Here is a 20,645-nt window from a genome sequence, read left to right as displayed (position 1 = left end):
TAAAATTAATATTTCATGTGTTAAAAAAAATTTTTTTCAATACTTTTGGGTGTCTTGCACGGATTAATTTGATTTCCATTATTTCTTATGGGGAAAATTAACTTGACTAACGATGAGCTCTCAGGAATGGATTAATAGCATTAGCCGAGGGTCCACTGTATGTAAAAAAAGTAGATTTTTTTTTTTGTTATATTTGAAAATATGTAAAAAAAAAAAAAACGTAGATCTACTTTTGGAGCACTATGCATATGAACGTAGATCTGCTTGGACCATTTACGGGTTAAAGGCATTTTTTTTGTCCTGCCAGTTAATGGGATTTATTAAGTCTTCCTTTTCAATTATTTTGGATCCTTTCATACTTTAATGTGGTTATGTCACATCTTAACCCCCCTCCCCCAAACAGCCAAAAAATGGCAAAAAACAATTCATATTCATATAGTTTATTTGGACATGATACATAGTTGCACAAGGAATTATAGTAGTTGGGTGTACATGCCAAAAGCCCCTTATATGCAGAGCATTATGGGCAGGCTTAAAATTAACAAGTAATGAAAGGTTCAGTGGTAAAAATTACAATGCTTTCAGTATACTGTACATTCTTTTAACTTATCTTGCCAAAGCAGGGTGACTCAAAGAAAATAAAGACATTCACTATCATTTATTCAACTGCCATATTTCCAGAAGTGTGATGACACTGCAATCAGATTATGCTCTAACTGCAAAATCCACTTCTGTTAGAGTGCAGGCACTACCCCTCCCACCTCCAGGACTCAACTCTGGCAAATTGGTTTACCCTTAAACCCATGCACTTGTTATTGTTATTTTTATTATCATTGCTTGAACCATCCAGATCCTTTATTCTGTACATTTTTTATATATATAATCACATGCATTTTGCGTTACATTTTTTAAAACTAATTTACAGGTATTTGTCAATACATACATTACACTAAAGTCTTTAGAAGCTCAAGTTTTTTGATAAGCAAAGAACTAAAAGAGACGGGCATGATCAAGCTGTATAAGATAGAGAAGCATTGGAGAAGACCAATGGTGCGAGGCTGACAAATGGAAAAGATAGACAATTTGCAGAAAGGAACTTTATTGCAACATTTTTCCAGTAGGATAGTCTTCTTCAGTCAATAACCAGAGATGGACAGCAAGCATATGTATACAAATCCAGTTAGGTGTATGGCCAGGAAGCAAGGTCATATCATGGGTAGAATGAGAGGACTACCACTCTTCATGAGTAGTTAATAACCTGTTTATTTATAAGTTGAGCCAAAGATTAGCTAAACTGAACGCTTCTTGTTTCTAATGGATAGTATTTTACGTACATATCAAAGCAGCTTTCAGGCATCTGCATTGTGTTTTGTCTCCTTTGATGACCAGCCTTGTGACATTCCAAAACATTAGGTGTATAGTCCTTTTCTTATACATGACTCAAAGATTGTGTTTAGTCTTGCACACATAATAGGTCTCGTGTATTTATGGTCACAGCCACTACATGGTATGAAGTAAATACCTGTGTTACAGAGGTTTGGGTGGTGATTTTTCATCCTTGTTAAATCTTGAGGGTGTTTGATGTGATAGTTGCCACACCAATGATGCTCTAGGAGAGGGTGGGTGAGAGATCCTGCAGTGCGCCCAAATTCTTTTACATAAACAGGTTATCAGCAGTGCACCAGTGCACACAAGTACCGATAATCCTCTTGCTGTGCCCCTTTCTGACAGTCCACTCACACTAACCTCAATGCCCAACCACTCACATGACTGCACCTACATAAATATGCTTGTCGTCTGCCTCTGTATACTGACTGAAGACGCCATTCCAACAGGCAAAAAGTCTCAATGTTCATTTCTGCAAATTGTGTATCTTTTCCACATCAAGGCACTGAGTGGATAGTCATGTCTGAGAAGAGGGAAAATAGCCAAGGGGACATAAGAAGAGTCAGAGGAATGTTAAGAAAATACTTATTAAGGCAGAGTTTTTTTAAAAGAAGTGGAATGAGATGGAAGAGGGCATGGTGGACACAAACTCCAGTGTCAAGAGCAAATTTGATAATGAACAGGTGGCTAAAATTCAGCAACTGAGTCGACTGCAAGTTAATACACATGAAAATTAATATTTTATTAGCATTGAGGCTAGTAATTACAGAAAAATTCGAAGCTCACCGGACAGTGGAGAAGAGCCGCTCATACTGTGCCATACAAATAGGAATGGTATTACGTAGCAGCAGAGGAGGAAGCTCTTCTCTATCAATCTTACGTTTGATGTTAAGAATGGAATAGACAACATTTGCTGCTCTTGACACCTGAAAATATTTGAAATGTTAAAAAAAAAAAAAAAAAATTAGTGTGGAAGTACTGTAGTGAATAGCGTAAATACCATATTCTAAAAGTACTATTAGCTTTCAGTAGGTTAATTGGTGAGGAAATTCTTAACATTCTGTAACATTTTTCAGTGTCCTTATTCGAGTTTGTAAGCAAACAAATACAGAAATGTAAGTGTAAAACAGAGGGAACACAAAAAATTATATTAACATCAGTTAAAAATTCAGATAATGAACTGAATGTACTGTATAATGGTATGCAAAATTTAAATTAAATAAACGATGTTAAACTTACAGTAGTTTGTTTAAATGCTGGGTGTATGCACTGTGCTAGTTTTATAATAGCTTCTTCCATGTAGCATTGTTGCAAAGCTTATAAAGAATAAGCAGAATTAGTCAAGAAAATTAAAGTCTTGAAAATATAGCTACCATATGTAAAGTAATAAATATTAAATTAGGATCACTAACCTGCCTATTGGTTGGGGTCCATCTGTAGTTATCTAAGGCATAATAATTAGAGTTGATGAGTAATGAGCATCGAGACATCAGATACACATATTTCTCCCTGGAAATTGCACAGAAATTTATAACTTGAATAAAATGTAGGATGAATCTTGATACATGTATTTTTTAAACTGTTAATTTCTTCAGCCACATTCACAATGCTATTATTAAAATATCCATTGCAAATCTAGTCATCTTCCTTCACATTACCTTCAAAGAATGTTTTACCTCACACTTTCCTTGAAATAAAGGATATTAATAACTGCTAAACCAGTTAATATAATTTCATGGAAGAGTTAAATGCTGCTAGTGAAGCCATTTCAAGGTGAGATGAATCTATCTATTATGTATGAAAATGACTGGACATACAAATATTTTACTTTCTGACTACCCACTTGTAATGAAGCAGGTTAAGTCAAAGTTTGACTTACCACCAATCAGACACATAATTAGGAGCCCACCAAGACTTGAGGTAGAGAAGACGTTGTAATCGAGGCCCAACTGTGCTCTCAAATTCATTTGCTTGTTTAGTATATTCCTTAAATTCTTCCTCAGAGCACAAAGGTTTCAAACTGTCTAGCAATTTACCTGAGAGCAAAATAATAGAAACGAGAAGTTTAATTGAAATGCATAAGGGACAATTTTTTTTTTTTTAACACACTGGCTGTCTCGCAGAGTGACCTGAACAAAAACCCTTTCATCATCAGTTACACTATCACTGTCTTGCCAGAGGCGCATATATACAACAGTTTAAATGTCCCTCTAAACACCAAATATCCCAAACCCATCCTTTAGAGTGAAGGAACTGTACTTCCCACCTCCAGTACTCAAGTCCAGCTAACAATTCTGTATGCATAAATATGCTCTTGCAAATGCATAAACAGTTGATAAACAAAAGAAAACATTAGGAGGTAAAAAAAAAAGTGGGAAGTGAAGAGGAAGATAGACAACTGCTCAACAATTAAGATTTTTTTTAATAAACAGGAAAGAATTTACAGATGAAATTTAATACTGTATCATAAAAGTATTCTTACAATTCTTTACAACATGAAAATATGAACTGAATATCAAAATGAAACAAATCAAGAATTTCTAAATTTTAAAGTGCCTTTGCTATAATCTACACTGAGAAACAAGCTTTAAGTAATTATGAAATACAGTGGACCCCCGCTTAACGATCACCTCCAAATGCGACCAATTATGTAAGTGTATTTATGTAAGTGCGTTTGTACGTGTATGTTTGGGGGTCTGAAATGGACTAATCTACTTCACAATATTCCTTATGGGAAAAAATTCGGTCAGTACTGGCACCTGAACATACTACTGGAATGAAAAAAGTTCGTTAACCGGGGGTCCACTGTACTTTGTTAGTCCTCTGAGAGATATCCAACTAAAATTAACAAGCAAGTTTACCAAACTGTATCAAGACTATGCAACGACTATGCAATGGCCCTAGTAAAAATATCTTGCAACTGCCCAACTTTTTATGGATATTTTTTTTAGTTATACCGAGTCTTGCCCAGGGTTAGAACCGACTAAATTATGGACAAGTTCCTCCTCAGCACTACTTAACATACCTTAAATTTGAGGGAGTCGCTTCAGTTAGGAACCTAAAAAAGGTGCTTCCTTTTGTTGCATTGTCGCTCCTCTGAAGACATATGTGATAGCACATGAAAACACTCGAGTATTTCTATTTTTTACTGTTGCATTTTTTCTCCTCTACATGTTTATGAGGAAAGGTGAACAATCACAACCTTCAACTTGTTCAGTGCCTCAAGCTCACAAGTGTTATGTCAATGACCTTGTGAAGCCCTTTCCCCAAAACCATTTAAGCTAGAATCCTTCACTGGTTCACATAAGAGGTTTCTGATAGCTTTATTATGCACCAAGTACCCATCCAGTGGGTGGTGGAACATCACAAGCAAGCTAACATGAATGTTTAATATATTTACAGAATTTGCTTTGTTTTTACAAAAGCTTTATACATAAATTTACTGGAGGACCCCACACATACAGCACCTATTTTCAGTGTTCCACATTTTCAGTGGCTTTCAATTGAGCCATTGTTCCACCCATCAGCAACAATCACCGGCAGGTGGAACACATGAACATTGACTCAATTTGCAGCCAACAAAAACATGGAATACCAAAAAGAAGGTACTGTATATATGGGGCCCTCCAGTACTAAAATTTTTTTTATCAAGGTTATACAGTTCATACTGCATTAAAAAATATTAATTTTAACTAAACATTAGTAAGTACTGTATATGTTTTATCTGTAATAGCTAAATTACTTCTTGGGCTTCTTGTAGTCTGTAGTCAAATTCATGCTTAGTAACTGGCCATTACTGGATCAATCTCACTATTAAACTTACCAAGTGTCTCCTCAAGAGGAGGAACAGGCATTCGTGGTAGAGATCGCTGGCAAGAATACAGAGAAGGCTGATAGCCAGACACGAACTTCACAGTCAGACTCCATAGTTTGGTCTTTAAGGACACTTCCCTCACATTTTCATCTTTAAAAGAATTTTTAAAATTTATAATTTTAACACAATTTATTATTGTTTTTGTTGTTTATCATCAGATATAATTTGTCTTTACACTCAATATATAGCAATTAAATATCCAAGTATATAAGAGAAAACAACTAATCTACTTGCAAGAGCAAAACTTAAATTTTTTTTAGGGATTTTTAGTCCTGGAATGGATTACATTACACTACAACTATGCAAAAGATTTCCAATTTTTATGTTTGAATCAAAATATCAATAAACACTAAACAATAAGATTTTACAAACATGCACATGCTTCCTTCCCTTCCCCTTCATCCCATCACTCACACACCCCCCCTACACATACACACCCACCCACACACACCCACACCCACATGCCCACACCCACCCACATGCTCACACACCCACATGCCCACACCCACCCACATGCCCACACCCACCCACATGCCCACACCCACCCACAGGCCCACACACATAGGAAAAATCAGTCCATCATCCTTAAAGTTTTGAGGTGGTCAGTCCCTCAGTCTGGAGAAGAGCATTGTTCCGTTGTCTGAAACAATATGAAGTTGAAGTGACAGGATGGAGCCTTATATAGTGTCAGGAGGTGAGACGTAGGTTGTTTTGGGAGGGCAGGTCCCTCTCAAACCCAGCCGTTCTCACTAGTAGAGGTTGTCGAAGTTGATGGTCTGTACCAAGATACCCATGTGTTGCAGTGTCTGACAGAATGAACATTAAAATGGTATAAAATACCGACAGATTGTTAGGTAAGACACACATGCAACACATGTTCATTCTGTCAGACACTGCAACACAAGGGTATCTTGGTACAGACCATCAACTTCGACAACCTCTACTAGTGAGAACGGCTGGGTTTGAGAGGGACCTGCCCTCCCAAAACAACCTACGTCTCACCTCCTGACACTATATAAGGCTCCATCCTGTCACTTCAACTTCATATTGTTTCAGACAACGGAACAATGCTCTTCTCCAGACTGAGGGACTGACCACCTCAAAACTTGAAGGGTGATGGACTGATTACATCGTCTTCAAGTATCTTCTGCTTCTATCAACTTTTCTGTACTCGACTGAAGAAGCCTACTGTGTAGGCGAAACGTTTCGAAATAAAGATACCTAACTGTTGCATATGTGTCTTACCTAACAATCTGTCGGTATTTTATACCATTTTAATGTTCATTCTGTCAGACACTGCAACACAAGGGTATCTTGGTACAGACCATCAACTTCGACAACCTCTACTAGTGAGAACGGCTGGGTTTGAGAGGGACCTGCCCTCCCAAAGCAACCTACGTCTCACCTCCTGACACTATATAAGGCTCCATCCTGTCACTTCAACTTCATATTGTTTCAGACAACGGAACAATGCTCTTCTCCAGACTGAGGGACTGACCACCTCAAAACTTTAAGGGTGATGGACTGATTACATCGTCTTCAAGTATCTTCTGCTTCTATCAACTTTTCTGTACTCGACTGAAGAAGCCTACTGTGTAGGCGAAACGTTTCGAAATAAAGATACCTAACTGTTGCATGTGTGTCTTACCTAACAATCTGTCGGTATTTTATACCATTTTAATGGGGGCCAAGATACATGGAGGGCTAAGATGATGGAGGTGGTACTGGAAAACTTCATGTACCAACACGTAAGGGACACTACAAGAGAGAGGAGAGGATGAACCAGCAAGACTGGACTTTGTATTCACCTTGAGTAGTGCAGATATCGAGGACATCACATATGAGAGACCCCTTGGGGCCAGCGATCATGTGGTTTTAAGCTTCGAATACACAGTAGAGCTACAAGTGGAGGGAGAAGCAGGAAGGCCAGGACGAATGAAGCCAAACTACAAGAAAGGGGACTACACGGGAATGAGGAACTTCCTGAACGGGGTTCAGTGGGACAGAGAACTGACAGGGAAGCCAGTTAATGAGATGGAATATGTAGCAACAATATGCAAGGAGGCTGAGGAGAGGTTTGTACCCAAGGGTAACAGGAATAATGAAAAAGCCAGGAAGAGCCCATGGTTCACCCAAAGATGCAGGGAGGCAAAAACCAAGTGTGCTAGGGAATGGAAGAAATATAGAAGGCAAAGGACCCAGGAGAATAAGGAGAGCAGTCGTAGAGCCAGAAACGAATATGCACAGATAAAAAGGGAGGCCCAAAGACAATATGAAAATGACATAGCAGCGAAAGCCAAATCTGACCCGAAACTGTTATACAGCCACATCAGGAGGAAAACAACAGTCAAGGACAAGGTAATCACGCTAAGGAAGGAAGGAGGAGACAAAACAAGAAATGACCATGAAGTATGTGAGGAACTCGACAAGAGATTCAAAGAAGTGTTCACAGAGGAGACAGAAGGGGCTCCAGAAAGACGGAGAGGTGGGGCACACCACCAAGTGCTGGACACAGTGCACACAATTGAGGAAGAAGTGAAGAGGCTTCTGAGTGAGCTAGATACCTCAAAGGCAATGGGGCCAGATAACATCTCCCCATGGGGCCTGAGAGAGGGAGCAGAGGCACTATGTGTACCCCTAACAACAATATTCAATACATCTATCGAAACAGGGAGATTGCCTGAGGCATGGAAGACAGCAAATGTAGTCCCAATCTTTAAAAAAAGGAGACAGATATGAAGATCTAAACTACAGACCAGTGTCACTGACATGTATAGTATGCAAAATCATGGAGAAGATTATCAGGAGAAGAGTGGTGGAACACCTAGAAAGGAATGATCTCATCAACAGCAGCCAACATGGTTTCAGGGATGGGAAATCCTGTGTCACAAACCTACTGGAGTTCTATGACATGGTGACAGCAGTAAGACAAGAGAGAGGGGTGGGTTGATTGCGTTTTCCTAGACTGCAGGAAGGAGTTTGACACAGTTCCACACAAGAGATTGGTGCAAAAACTGGAGGACCAAGCAGGGATAACAGGGAAGGCACTACAATGGATCAGGGAATACTTGTCAGGAAGACAGCAGCGAGTCATGGTACGTGGCGAGGTGTCAGAGTGGGCACCTATGACCAGGAGGGTCCCACACGGGTCAGTCCTAGGACCAGTGCTGTTTCTGGCATTTGTGAACGACATGACGGAAGGAATAGACTCGGAGGTGTCCCTGTTTGCAGGGACACCTCTGAGATGAGAAGAATTCACTCGATCGAAGACCAGGCAGAACTACAAAGGGATCTGGACAGGCTGCAGACCTGGTCCAGCAATTGGCTCCTGGAGTTCAATCCCACCAAGTGCAAAGTCATGAAGATTGGGGAAGGGCAAAGAAGACTGCAGACGGAGTACAGTCTAGGGGGTCAGAGACTACAAACCTCACTCAAGGAAAAAGATCTTGGGGCGAGTATAACACCAGGCACATCTCCTGAAGCGCACATCAACCAAATAACGGCTGCAGCATATGGGCGCCTAGCAAACCTCAGAACAGCATTCCGACATCTTAATAAAGAATCGTTCAGGACCCTGTACACAGTGTACGTTAGGCCCATATTGGAGTATGCGGCACCAGTTTGGAACCCACACCTAGCCAAGCATGTAAAGAAACTAGAGAAAGTGCAAAAGTTTGCAACAAGACTAGTCCCAGAGCTAAGAGGTATTTCCTACGAGGAGAGGTTAAGAGAAATCAACCTGACGACACTGGAGGACAGGAGAGATAGGGGGGACATGATAACGACATACAAAATACTGAGAGGAATTGACAAGGTGGAAAAAGATAGGATGTTCCAGAGATGGGACACAGCAACAAGGGGACACTGTTGGAAGTTGAAGACACAGATGAATCACAGGGATGTTAGGAAGTATTTCTTCAGTCACAGAGTAGTCAGCAAGTGGAATAGTTTGGGAAGCGATGTAGTGGAGGCAGGATCCATACATAGCTTTAAGCAGAGGTATGATAAAGCTCACGGTTCAGGGAGAGTGACCTAGTAGCGATCAGTGAAGAGGCGGGGCCAGGAGCTCAGACTCGACCCCTGCAACCTCAACTAGGTGAGTACACACCCACACACACACCCACACACACACCCACACCCCACACCCACACACCCACACACACACACCCACACCCCCACACACCCACACACACACACCCCCCACCCACACACACCCCACCCACACACAAAGCCAAAATTCCAAGGTAGAAACCATTAAAAAAAATTTAGCACTTGGTAGGACAACTAGTACAATTACACTAGATAAAAATATCTAACATCAGTTAAAAAAAAATCGAACTGTTAATCTTAAATGCCACAATTATATAGGACAGAAATTCATCATTTAACAGACGCATTACACCAAAATCTGTTGTTCTGGATATCTAAATATATTTTCCCATCATACAAGGGGTAAAAGTTCCTTTATTAGGGGCAGTTTTTCAGTGTACAGTGCAATGCCATAATTCACATTCTTTGTATCCTGCATGATCTGATTGAACAGTACTGTACAAGGTTTTTATTGAAAGGCATTACACAGATAGCTTCAACTGCTCGCATGTTTTCTTGGTACTCATTGCCTGTTTGTTTGGCGCATAACTCCTGATTAGAAAACTAACCATACAATTTCATTTAAAATCTTCCTTCTTATGAATGACAATATTAAGGAGATTAGAGCAATACAATATTCAAAGAGATAAATAAAATTATTATTATTATTATTATTATATTACAAGTACATGTACATGGTATACAGGCCTAGCTGACATCAATGAAATACTACTATATAGAAAGCCCTTTGTTAAGCCAAGCATTTTGGGCACATTAGGTCAGTGTCCCAGGATGCGACCCACACCAGTCAACTAACACCCAGGTACCCATTTTACTGATGGGGAACATAAACAGGTGGAAAGAAACACGCCCAATGTTTCTACTCTGGCTGGGAATTGAACTCAGGCCCTCGCTGTGTGAAGCGAGAGCGTCAGTCACCAGGCCACCAGAAGCTTAACCTCCACGAATTATAGGGGTCAACTGTAATACTGTAATAAAATACATGCTGTATTTTCAGATTCATGCCAAATAAATATGGAAGAACTACAAATACACCAGTGTTGTGTATGCAAAGATTTAACCAATTACAGTATGTTAAAAACCAAATGGCCAATGAAGTATGTATTAGAATTGTTCATACTAAACCCTAAATTATTACATAATTTGAAAAGAAACACTGAACCCACGTGGGTCATACAACATATGCTTCTAAATCAAAAAAAATGCAAATGACTTACACATCCATCCCCTATATGCCAGTAGGATTCGCAAGAGATACTGCCGCACTTTCATTAGCGTGATGAAGAAAATGAAAGAGATGCCCATTGAACCTATCAAGTTGGCCAGCCATCGTGGAGTTTCTGTAATAAAGGAAACATGGTACAAAACACAAATATTTATATGACAAACTACAATTTATGGTTAAATGGCAAAATTTATACAGTATACTGTAGAATAAGGAAGAGGAAGTCAAAGGTTACTTCAACCAAGAAAGAACTTAATGGATTCAAAGTGGAATCCATGTCTTATAGCTGTGTAATAGATCATTGTAATAACCCCCTTCCCTATAGCATTACAGTATTCCCTTCCCAGTAACCTTGTGTAACTATATTCCCAATGCTCTCATCATCAGTAATTAATAATCACATTCTCCAGTATAATTTCCCTGTTATATAAACTTCTGATTATATGGAGACATGATGGTGAACTTCATTACTCAGACAGCAAGGCCTATACCACTGAATGTATCCTTCTGAAGAACATCACTTCATCTGCAAACATTCATTCCAAGAATGACAAGAGACTGGGTTATTATTATCTTCAGGGAAGAAGCATTAAATCCATAGGGGTCATACAACACCTGGGGGAAATGGAAAGCATTCAGTTTCAATTCAAGGAATTGGAGTACAGATTCAACTTGAGGGAAACATGCTTTCACAGTGTACATTAATGGAATAAAATCGATGGCGAGTCTTAAGTGTATCAAATCCACAGGTCTTATTTAGACTACAGTACTTACATTAGCTAGCACAAGAAAAGTAATAAAAGGTGGGTCAGTGCTACCATAGATTAATTGTTTGAAAAGAGCTGGAAAGTTGTAATTTTGTTGTTAGTGATAAATTTTAAGATCAATGTAAAGAAATTATTCTATTTGAGAACTCATTGTAAGAAAGTAAGTTTGAGGGACAGTCATGGGAGAGTGAATAAGCAAGCAAGTCACTCATGAGAGTAAGAAAACCCAAGCTGGGGTTTCTTACTCTCCCTATCTCTTGTAAACACCTGAAGTAAATCTGAAAATAAAATATGTGCAACACCTCAGTATTTTTACTGAGATTTTGTGCAGCAGGCATTATAATCTAATACATGTAGAGGCACAAAGATGGAGACATATTAAAGCCAGTGGAAGAAGTGCAGGAGCTGAAGATATTATGCAAGTGGGCAGGGCCCACTGGAGGAAGGTAGGTTAGGCCCATAAGCTGGGTCATAGATTTAGTAATGGAGCTGTAAATGTTGAGAGAAATGCATTTGTTGAAGATGTGATCACATGTGGGCAGGGGCCAACTAGTGAAAGTAGGTCAGGAGCACAAGAGAGGCCTGACCTACTTTCAAGGTGTTACTGCATCAGACAAATATCATTACATGAAGGGTATTATTACATTCATAGGGAAACATTAAACCCACTGGAGTCATACAATGCCCAATCAAAAGGTATAACACCAAGCTGATGAACAAGCCATGTTCAACACCTGAGCATCATTACTGAGAGAGGTTTTGCCTGTGCAGCAAGCTTATCAATCTAATACAGAGATATGAGGATGGAGACTTTTATACTTGAGCAAATGGAAAAAGTGGAGAGGTGCAGCAACTGAAGATGTCAGGTGTACAGTAATGTCTTAATCCACAAATTGTGGGCCACAAAATGTCTTGTATCGAGTATTCAACGAATCACATTCCCAAACTGTCCACATCAAGCTTCATTAGTAAATCAAATTATAAATATTCTGCCACAAACTTTAGTCAAATGATGTTTCATGTCAAAAGTCATAGTCTGGCAAAATTATTATTTCATAGAAATAAAGCACTGATCACTAAAAAACACTAGCCACAAGAAAGCACCTTAGCCTCTGAAGATATAAGTCTGAACAAAAAAGCATCAGTCAGTGAGTGCAGAGTAAGTAGAAACATGTCCCAGAAGCAACCATAATTCCATAAAAAAAAGGCCTCAAAATGTCTTGGACTGCCACACAGATGTTAACAGTTTTTTTTTTTAACAAAACGAGTTAAGCCCTTTGCCATCTTACGCTCTTGTGTTCATATTGAAGCCAGATAGGTGTTGTTGGGTTTTAAGTGAGGATGCAGCAGCCTATCAGAGCCCATCCCCTCACCCTTATGATAAGATGACCCTTCTTCGCAGTGTTGTGATAAGAGAAGCTAGGGATAAAGTAAAACTGCTGTGCATGTTTTTGGGAAACAAGTCCAACTTTTGTGTGGAATTTTTTCCCCCCCCCCAGCTATGGGCAGTATTTTCTCAGACATTGGTGAAATTCAATGTAAGATACATTGCAGTTTAGTCCAACAATGATAAACATTATATACAAGCACATACTGTAACAACCTATCTTCATTTTTATTACATGTTTGGACATAGTACACAACATCAGTTTACAAACCCTTCCATTTTTTCAGAACCAATTTTCAAGTTGCCTTAAATTAATTTAGCTTAGGTTGGGTTGACAAGGAAAAAAAAGGTGAGTGGTGCATGGAGGCATTTATGGTGACAAACACGTTATCATTAGAGGAAAAGAGAGGAATGTACGAGAGTATAATGGTACAATGCTCTTTATGTGTATGAAGCATGGGTTGTGAAAGTTGCTGCAAGGAGACTAAAGGCAGTGGAGATGTGTCCGAGGGCAGTGGTGTGATTATGCAGAGAATTCGTAGCTTGGAAATCAGGTGGTGTGGGATTACCAAAAGTATTATAAGTACAGAGTGCTGATGACGGGTAGAGGTCGTCCTAGGAAAGGTTGGAGGGAGGGGGTAAAGGACGTTGTGTGCGAGGGGCTTAGACATCCATCAAACGTGTGTGAGCATGTTACATAAGAGTGCAGGCAAGTGTTTTTTTATGACTTTAGGTGCTGTTGAAGTCTGAGCATGGTAACATTTATGAAGGGATTCAGGGAAACTGGTTAGATGAACTCTAGTCCTGGAGGAGGGAAGTACAGTGTTTGCACTAAGGAGGGGTGGGGATATTTGCAGTTCTGAGCTGTATTATCGGCGCTCCTCTGGCAAGACAGTGATGGAGTGAGTGATGATTAAAGTGTTTCTTCTTTTTCCGGTCACCATGCCTTGGTGCGAGACGGCCGGTGTCAAAAATTCTTGTTTTATATGTATTTGACAGAAAATTAGCAAATTAATAAAACGGTTGTGTGGCAATAAGTGGCCAAGAAAAATATACACTAAAATCTGAGTGTTTATCACGGGTGGTACAAAAAGGGGCTGCATATGAGTGTACTTGTCCTACTCTACTTTTCTACACTCCAGATAAACTAGAATACCAGATACTACTAGATTTAACACGCAGACAAACTCAAGAAAATTAAACATTTTCAGCAGCAAGGGTTACTCTGTTAATGCCCAGGCGATTCAAACTATGCGCACACACACACACACACACACACACTACCTCAAATTAATTTTCTATTGTTTTAACTTAAAAGCATATTAAAAGAATGGGTGATTCAGATTACCAGGCTGAGGTGAAAAAGAATATACAAATCAGGACATGTATTTTACTTGTGCATGGCTCTCCTTTCCAAAACACACACACACACACACACACACACACACACACACACACACACACACACACACACACAACCAATTTTTCTGTCTTGCTTAGCAAGATTACGGCATCTGCATAAAAAATGGGCACACCAACGTAAGGATGCTACACAAATCTATATGCAAGTTGGAACAAAAGATGGCTATGCATCCTTCTCACATACCATCGCACAGGATGGGATACACCAAATTGCCTGCAAGAATTTATCGACTTTCGTGAAAACTGTTAAAACTTCTGCTCTGCGCTCAGTATCTACGGTAGTTTTAATTAATGGCATCACCACCACACTTGATGGGATACCTTGAGTGGATCTCACGGGTGTAAATAAGATTAGTAATCTATGTAATCTGGTGCGGCGAAGGTCATGGTTCAACAGCCTCTTCCACACACACACCTGTACACATCTCATCTGTTTTGTCTCTAAATAGTATTTAAACATTAATAAACCTATTAGAAATAGTGTAATCGCTGCCCGTTAATGTTTTCGAAACTCCTTTGAATTCTATTTGATAAGAGCAGTAATCTAAATACGTTTCAGTCATTGCGTGATCCGAAAATGGTATCTATAACTTAAACCCATCCTCTATACCTCAACACACGCAAAAGGGATACTAAGTGCGGCTTAAGTTTCTAATGCATATAAATATCAGCACTGAAGATTTAACGCCAGTCCGATGCGATATTCGTAACTCATCGCATGGAAGCTTATATCTCAAATTCTTCAATAAAACTGAAATGTTGGCATCTACAGTGCCCAAACCTATTTGAACCTTCAACTGATATACCAACTTGGAAAGTTTACAGTCAATCAGAAGAGGCATTCTTTTAATTATCGCACCGACATTAATATCACAGAATAAACCAACACTTGAGTTTGAAGTTGTACAGAAGTGGTATTATCAAGTTACTGGTGTCGACAGCTTGAAGCTGACAGGATGAGCCATTCAACAAATTATCGCATGAAAAAAAATCTAATTTTCCCAATTCTAATAGAAATAGCAAATTGGCACTTACACAACCCAAAATCATTCTATACCTTACACTAAATAAAGTCCAAGTTTATCAGCTAGTTAGTAAATTAATAAATCTGCACATACACAGCACCTATACAGCCTTTTCATGCAATACATTAATCATTAAAGATTGAAGCCGTTAAAAGGATACTGAAACTATTAAGAAAATATATACCAATTTAAAACAATCCTAACATTATTCTAAATAGGATATCCCATTCTAAACGCTTGAAGTTGATAAAAAGCGGCTTTCTTACTTTATTGAACGAAAACCAAAGTAGGGAACATTATAATAAAACTGACCAGAGGGCACCTTCACATACCAACAGTTGTACGAATTCTTCCTTAGCTGCAGAACAAGCACTGAAAATGTGATGCCAATCGGACGAGGCAGTCTTAGGTTATAAACGATTATTATTATTATTATAATCAAGGGGGAAGCGCTAAACCCGGAAGATTATACAGCGCCTGGGGGGGGGGGGGATGTGGAAGGCATTCAGGCTTAATTCGGGGAACTGGAGCACAGATCCAATTCCCTAAATCAAGAGCCCCTCACCAACATCAAGGAACCTTCCTTGAGGGGAGGTTATAAACGAAAAATCTGCATTTACCCGGAATGTGTTTCGGGGGTCAACACTCCCGCGACATGGTCCATGACCTGGCCTCCCAGTGAATCTGGGCCTGATCAACCAAGCTGTTACTGCTGGCCGCACGCAATCCATTGTATGATCATCCTGGCTGGTCAGGTACTGCCTTTAGGAACCTATCCAGTGCCCTTCTGAAGACAGCCCCCTGATGTATGATGGGAGGTTGCTGAACAGTCTTGAGGCGACTGTTTTCTCGACACCCCCGTTTATCTTTGGGCTATGTTACACCATCTGCAGATTCTTTTGCTTTCATAGGGAGTAATGTGTGTGTGCAGATATGGGAACAGTCCCACTAGGATTTTCCAGGTGTTAATTATGATGTACCTTTCTCGCCTGCGTTCAAAGAAATATAAATCAAGGGGCGTCAAACTTGCCCAGAAATTAAGGTATTTGAACTTGTACGTCCAACGATGAGACGGCAATAAAAATCTGGAGTAGGTAGTGGTTGAATCAGATGTAGGCATCCATATTTTCTACAGTAAACACCATCCTACAATCATCATTGTAAATGAAATAATGCACCATCCTCTATAAGTGGTGGTAATACCATGTGAATCATACCCAACCGGTTTATTGGAAGGGCTAAAGTTACCCTGCAGATAATTCTACGAAATCATTTTATGAACAATCATTCTAAGCAATGGGGCTGGTAAACTGTTAGCCTCTGTTCGAACCTTGTAAAATGACACTCAGGGTAACATTATAATGCGCTGCATCAATATTGCTAATACATAAAATATAAAGTGATCACAACTTATCCTAACTCACCCACTCTTTCCAGGGGTGACAAATAAAAAAAAAAGTTAAGGTCTAAAGAAAAAGCGAGTCCGGAGATACGTGATCCCGAATTTTAGATCAACTTCATTAATCTTTTTTTATATATTTCACTCGTATACAAGTCAAATACTGTGCTCATAGTCGTAATGGATTTTTCTAAGATTTGAAAGGTTGACATAAAAATGAGTCTAGTCTTTTTGGAAACTAGTCCGAGTTTCACCTAAATTTAATCCTAGTTCCTAGAATATGGTTTTCCAACAGTAGTATATGCGTCTTTATTAAGGTTATTTTTTATGCAGACGTTTTATATATTACACTACATAGAAATGTAAAGGCGACATATGATAATGAATTAATTGTTGATACCCACAAATAAAACAAGCTATTCTTTAAAATCAAACTCTCGAAAAAAAATAGATAATTATTCACTAAATTTATTGAATGTCAAAAGTAACCGATCAATATAGCTGAATATCTCATAAGCTTATCAGTGGCATATGTTTATGTTAATAACATTTAATTGTGATCTGAACAATACTGCGAGGTACAGTGACAGCACTATCAACGCATATCACCGTTAAATCACCGTGAATTATGTTATGGAGATTATATACATTGAGCTCTAATAGGAGAACAAATTTGGTACAAATGTGGGACCATTTTAGACAGGTAATTATTACATTTTTAACGGGGAAGTGCAAAACCCATACGGGTCATAGAGCGCCTGGGAAATAGGATGTAATCGGGTTTGATTTGAGGAAGGGGAAAGTAGTTCCTAAACCTTGAACCAAGAACCATTCGCCAGCATCAAGATGCCCACCCACGAGAGGAAGAAGCAGCAGCGCCTGATATAGAAGTGTATACGATACTCACTGCACTCTGACCTATTCCACATCTACTGATAAACTACAATAAGATATAATGCTATATTAACCACTCCTGATAGCACGCACGTGACATGTGGCGTTACAATTTAATAATTCATCCTTACAAGACAGAGCGAGCCCTCACACGAACTGTAATATAAAATACGTAGAATAATATGCACCATACAATAGCACATAAAAATTCACCTTGGCCAATATAACGAAAATGCTATTATCGCGTTTTGTGTGGGAGGTATACAAGTTTATGAACTATAGGTTATATGGCAAACACGAACCAACCAACGACCCCTTCTCAACTCCCGTTACCAAACCTGTCTAATCCACTTTTTCTCAGCTTCATGGCTGCAAGACTAACCATTTTCACGTTTCTCTTTTTTTAGCCTACCCTCAGGAGTGGGATGAAAATAATGTAACTATCTGCCTTTGTTTGCTTGTGGGGAAAAACATACAAACCTGATAACAGAAGTTGGCAAAGCTGCCAGACATGCAGCATGTAGATTTTGAAAGATATTCACAGTTTCATACAGGATCTTTCTTACCTGACAGATCTGTCATTTTACTAAGGCGTTTGATATAGAATACGACATATTCTCTCATACAAGACAAAAACTTGATCGGGGTAACAAAAGCGAAGTTAGTTACCTGCCGACAATTAATGCGAATATAAAAGGTAGTAAACACACACACACACACACACACACACACACACACACACACACACACACACACACACACACACACACACACATGGTCTCATTAAAGGCAAATGAGAGCAGCTGGGTTCTTGGGCAAATCTTAAAAAAAAAGTGGCACAATCTACCCCTTCATTCATGAGCTAAAGCCATGTAAAGAAGACTCAATTGCTCGAAACCTGGAAGGAGGATCCACAAAATTACCCTAATTTGTATGATAGCTATATCGTGGAAACAAAATTTGGCCGTTTTCAAATTATATTTCATCACAGGATGGATTTTGTGCATAAGGTAATGAAGTTTATCAGTCAGAGCTGGGAGACTTGAAATGTTATGATGATATCGTCATGCATCCCACTATAGGTCGAGTATCGATGAGCTTCAAAGGTATAGTTACAGCTAGATTGGTGTGGGTCGCATCCTGGGGGACAAGATTAAGGACCCCAATGGAAATAAGTTAGACAGTCCTCGATGACGCACTGACTTTCTTGGGTTATCCTGGGTGGCTAACCCTCCGGGGTTAAAAATCCGAACGAAATCTTAATCTTAATGAGTCTGCATTGTTTCCATATGGATGTATATGATCAATCTGATATAATGTACATCAAATTTCTTCCCCATTCTCAATTTCTTTTCTTGCACTGTAATGAAGATATCTTCATAAATATTTCTCCTGTGTGCGGGATAACTATCCTAAAAGACTAATTCCCAAGTAATATTAATTCCAACTTTGCTCGAACGAAACCTTTGAAGCTGCCGGATTATTATTATAATCAAGGGGAAGCGCTAAACCCGGAGGATTATACAGCGCCTGGGGGGGGGGATATGTGGAAGGCATTCAGGCTTAATTCGGGGAACTGGAGCACAGATCCAATTCCCTAAATCAAGAGCCCCTCACCAACATCAAGGAACCTTCCTTGAGGGGAGAAGCTGCCGGAGCTAGCCTGGAGAGCGCTGCACACGCTTGAGGGTCCGTCTTTCGATTCCCGGCAAGGGTGGAAACATTGGGCGTTTCCTTACACCTGTTGTCCCTGTTCACCTATCAGTAAAATGGGTACCCGAGAGTTAGTAGACTGGTGTGGGTCGCATCCTGCGACAAAACTGACCTAATTTGCCCGAAATGCTCTGCATAACGAGGGGGCTTTCTATATAGTAGTATGTCATTGATGTCAGCTACACCTGCATACCTTGTACATGTTGAAATAAAGATATTATTAATGGTACATCTGACGATATTCTCATTGCTGAAGTTTCTCACTGGTGAGAGCATTCGACTCGCGAAGTTCCGGGTACGATGATGCAAATGGCCATGTTTCTTTACATCCCTACTGCCCCTACCCCTGCCCATCTAGCAGTGAAACTAGGTATCTGTGTGTTAGCCAATTGTTGTGCGTCGCAGCCGGGGGGGGGGTGAAGTTTTCTAAAACTTCAGTTCTTCTGGAATGTCATATGTGAAGTAAACGGCCAAGTCCCGTGTAAGAAAATTCCAGAACCAGCCAAAGTATTCAAGTATCCACAGCAACTCGATATTTTAACACTACATTATATGCCTAACATTCACACTTCTGGCCTCCCAACAACCCCCTTAAATTAGAATCGTACTAGCACCCCCTGGGAAGAGCGAGGTTCTTGCCGAGGAAGGGGGCTTTGGGTGTTAGAGGGAGGGGTACTGGAGAGCGTTCAGCGTTGGTAAGGGATGGAGGGGAGGGGCAGGCCTCTCTCACAGTGAAAGATTAAGAGAAGGCAACGTAGCTTTAGTTTAAAGGTGAGTTTACTTTCTGTTTCAACCACGTCAGGAGCACGTGCCGCACACTGCTGAACATCATAGGGTGACTAGTACACTAGGCGGCTTTATGATGGCGGCGGCGGCGTTAATTGTAAAGGTGCTAAATACACAGGGGTCACATCCTCAGTCGCAGAAGCTCTGACTCATCTTGACAGTCTCCCTACGATCCTTGTTGGGGAGGGGAACCTTTACCTTCATTGTCATCGTCTTTGATCTTTCACGATGAGCTACCCCAATCGTGTTAAGATTAAACGTTGCACTGGAACTGTGAACGACTCCCCATGCTGTGGCTGAGGGTTTGGCTATTATTACTTCATACGCCCCAGTTATATTGAAGCAGAAAGGTACCACCACATTCCACACTGCTGGAATTGCTGTTCTTATATGCACAGCACTAAGGACTGCCCCGTTAAGGACAGGAAGTTCTGCACGACCTGTGATTGTGAGGGGGCCACGATTTCAAGACATGCTCCACTACCACTCCACCAACACCAACTTGCCTGAATTGCAAAAGCAACCACCACACTCTTGCTGCAAAAGTCCTACACGGAGTGAAATCTTGACAAAAAAAATCAAGAAGCAACACAGAAGTCCGCTTCCACACCTCCCACTCACGCTGCTATCACCAAATTACAAGCTGATACCACTAAA

General features: G+C 39.9%; 1 protein-coding gene across 2 annotated transcripts in view; it reads right to left on the bottom strand.

Annotated features, from left to right (window-relative positions):
• Nucleotides 1-20,645, bottom strand: part of LOC128702879 (carnitine O-palmitoyltransferase 1, liver isoform) — a 115,461-nt gene that overhangs the window by 41,987 nt on the left and 52,829 nt on the right. For both annotated transcript variants that reach the window (XM_070102528.1, XM_070102527.1), the window contains exons 4-8: nucleotides 10,588-10,710; nucleotides 5,210-5,350; nucleotides 3,266-3,422; nucleotides 2,799-2,895; nucleotides 2,173-2,312 (exon numbers count right to left, since the gene is read on the bottom strand). In XM_070102528.1, the coding sequence (XP_069958629.1) occupies nucleotides 2,173-2,312; nucleotides 2,799-2,895; nucleotides 3,266-3,422; nucleotides 5,210-5,350; nucleotides 10,588-10,710 (658 nt within the window). The remainder of the gene's footprint in view (nucleotides 1-2,172; nucleotides 2,313-2,798; nucleotides 2,896-3,265; nucleotides 3,423-5,209; nucleotides 5,351-10,587; nucleotides 10,711-20,645) is intronic.

The sequence above is a fragment of the Cherax quadricarinatus genome, chromosome 82, assembly GCF_038502225.1.
Source record: "Cherax quadricarinatus isolate ZL_2023a chromosome 82, ASM3850222v1, whole genome shotgun sequence".
Taxonomy (NCBI): domain Eukaryota; kingdom Metazoa; phylum Arthropoda; class Malacostraca; order Decapoda; family Parastacidae; genus Cherax; species Cherax quadricarinatus.
This window is presented reverse-complemented; position numbering and strand designations above follow the sequence as displayed.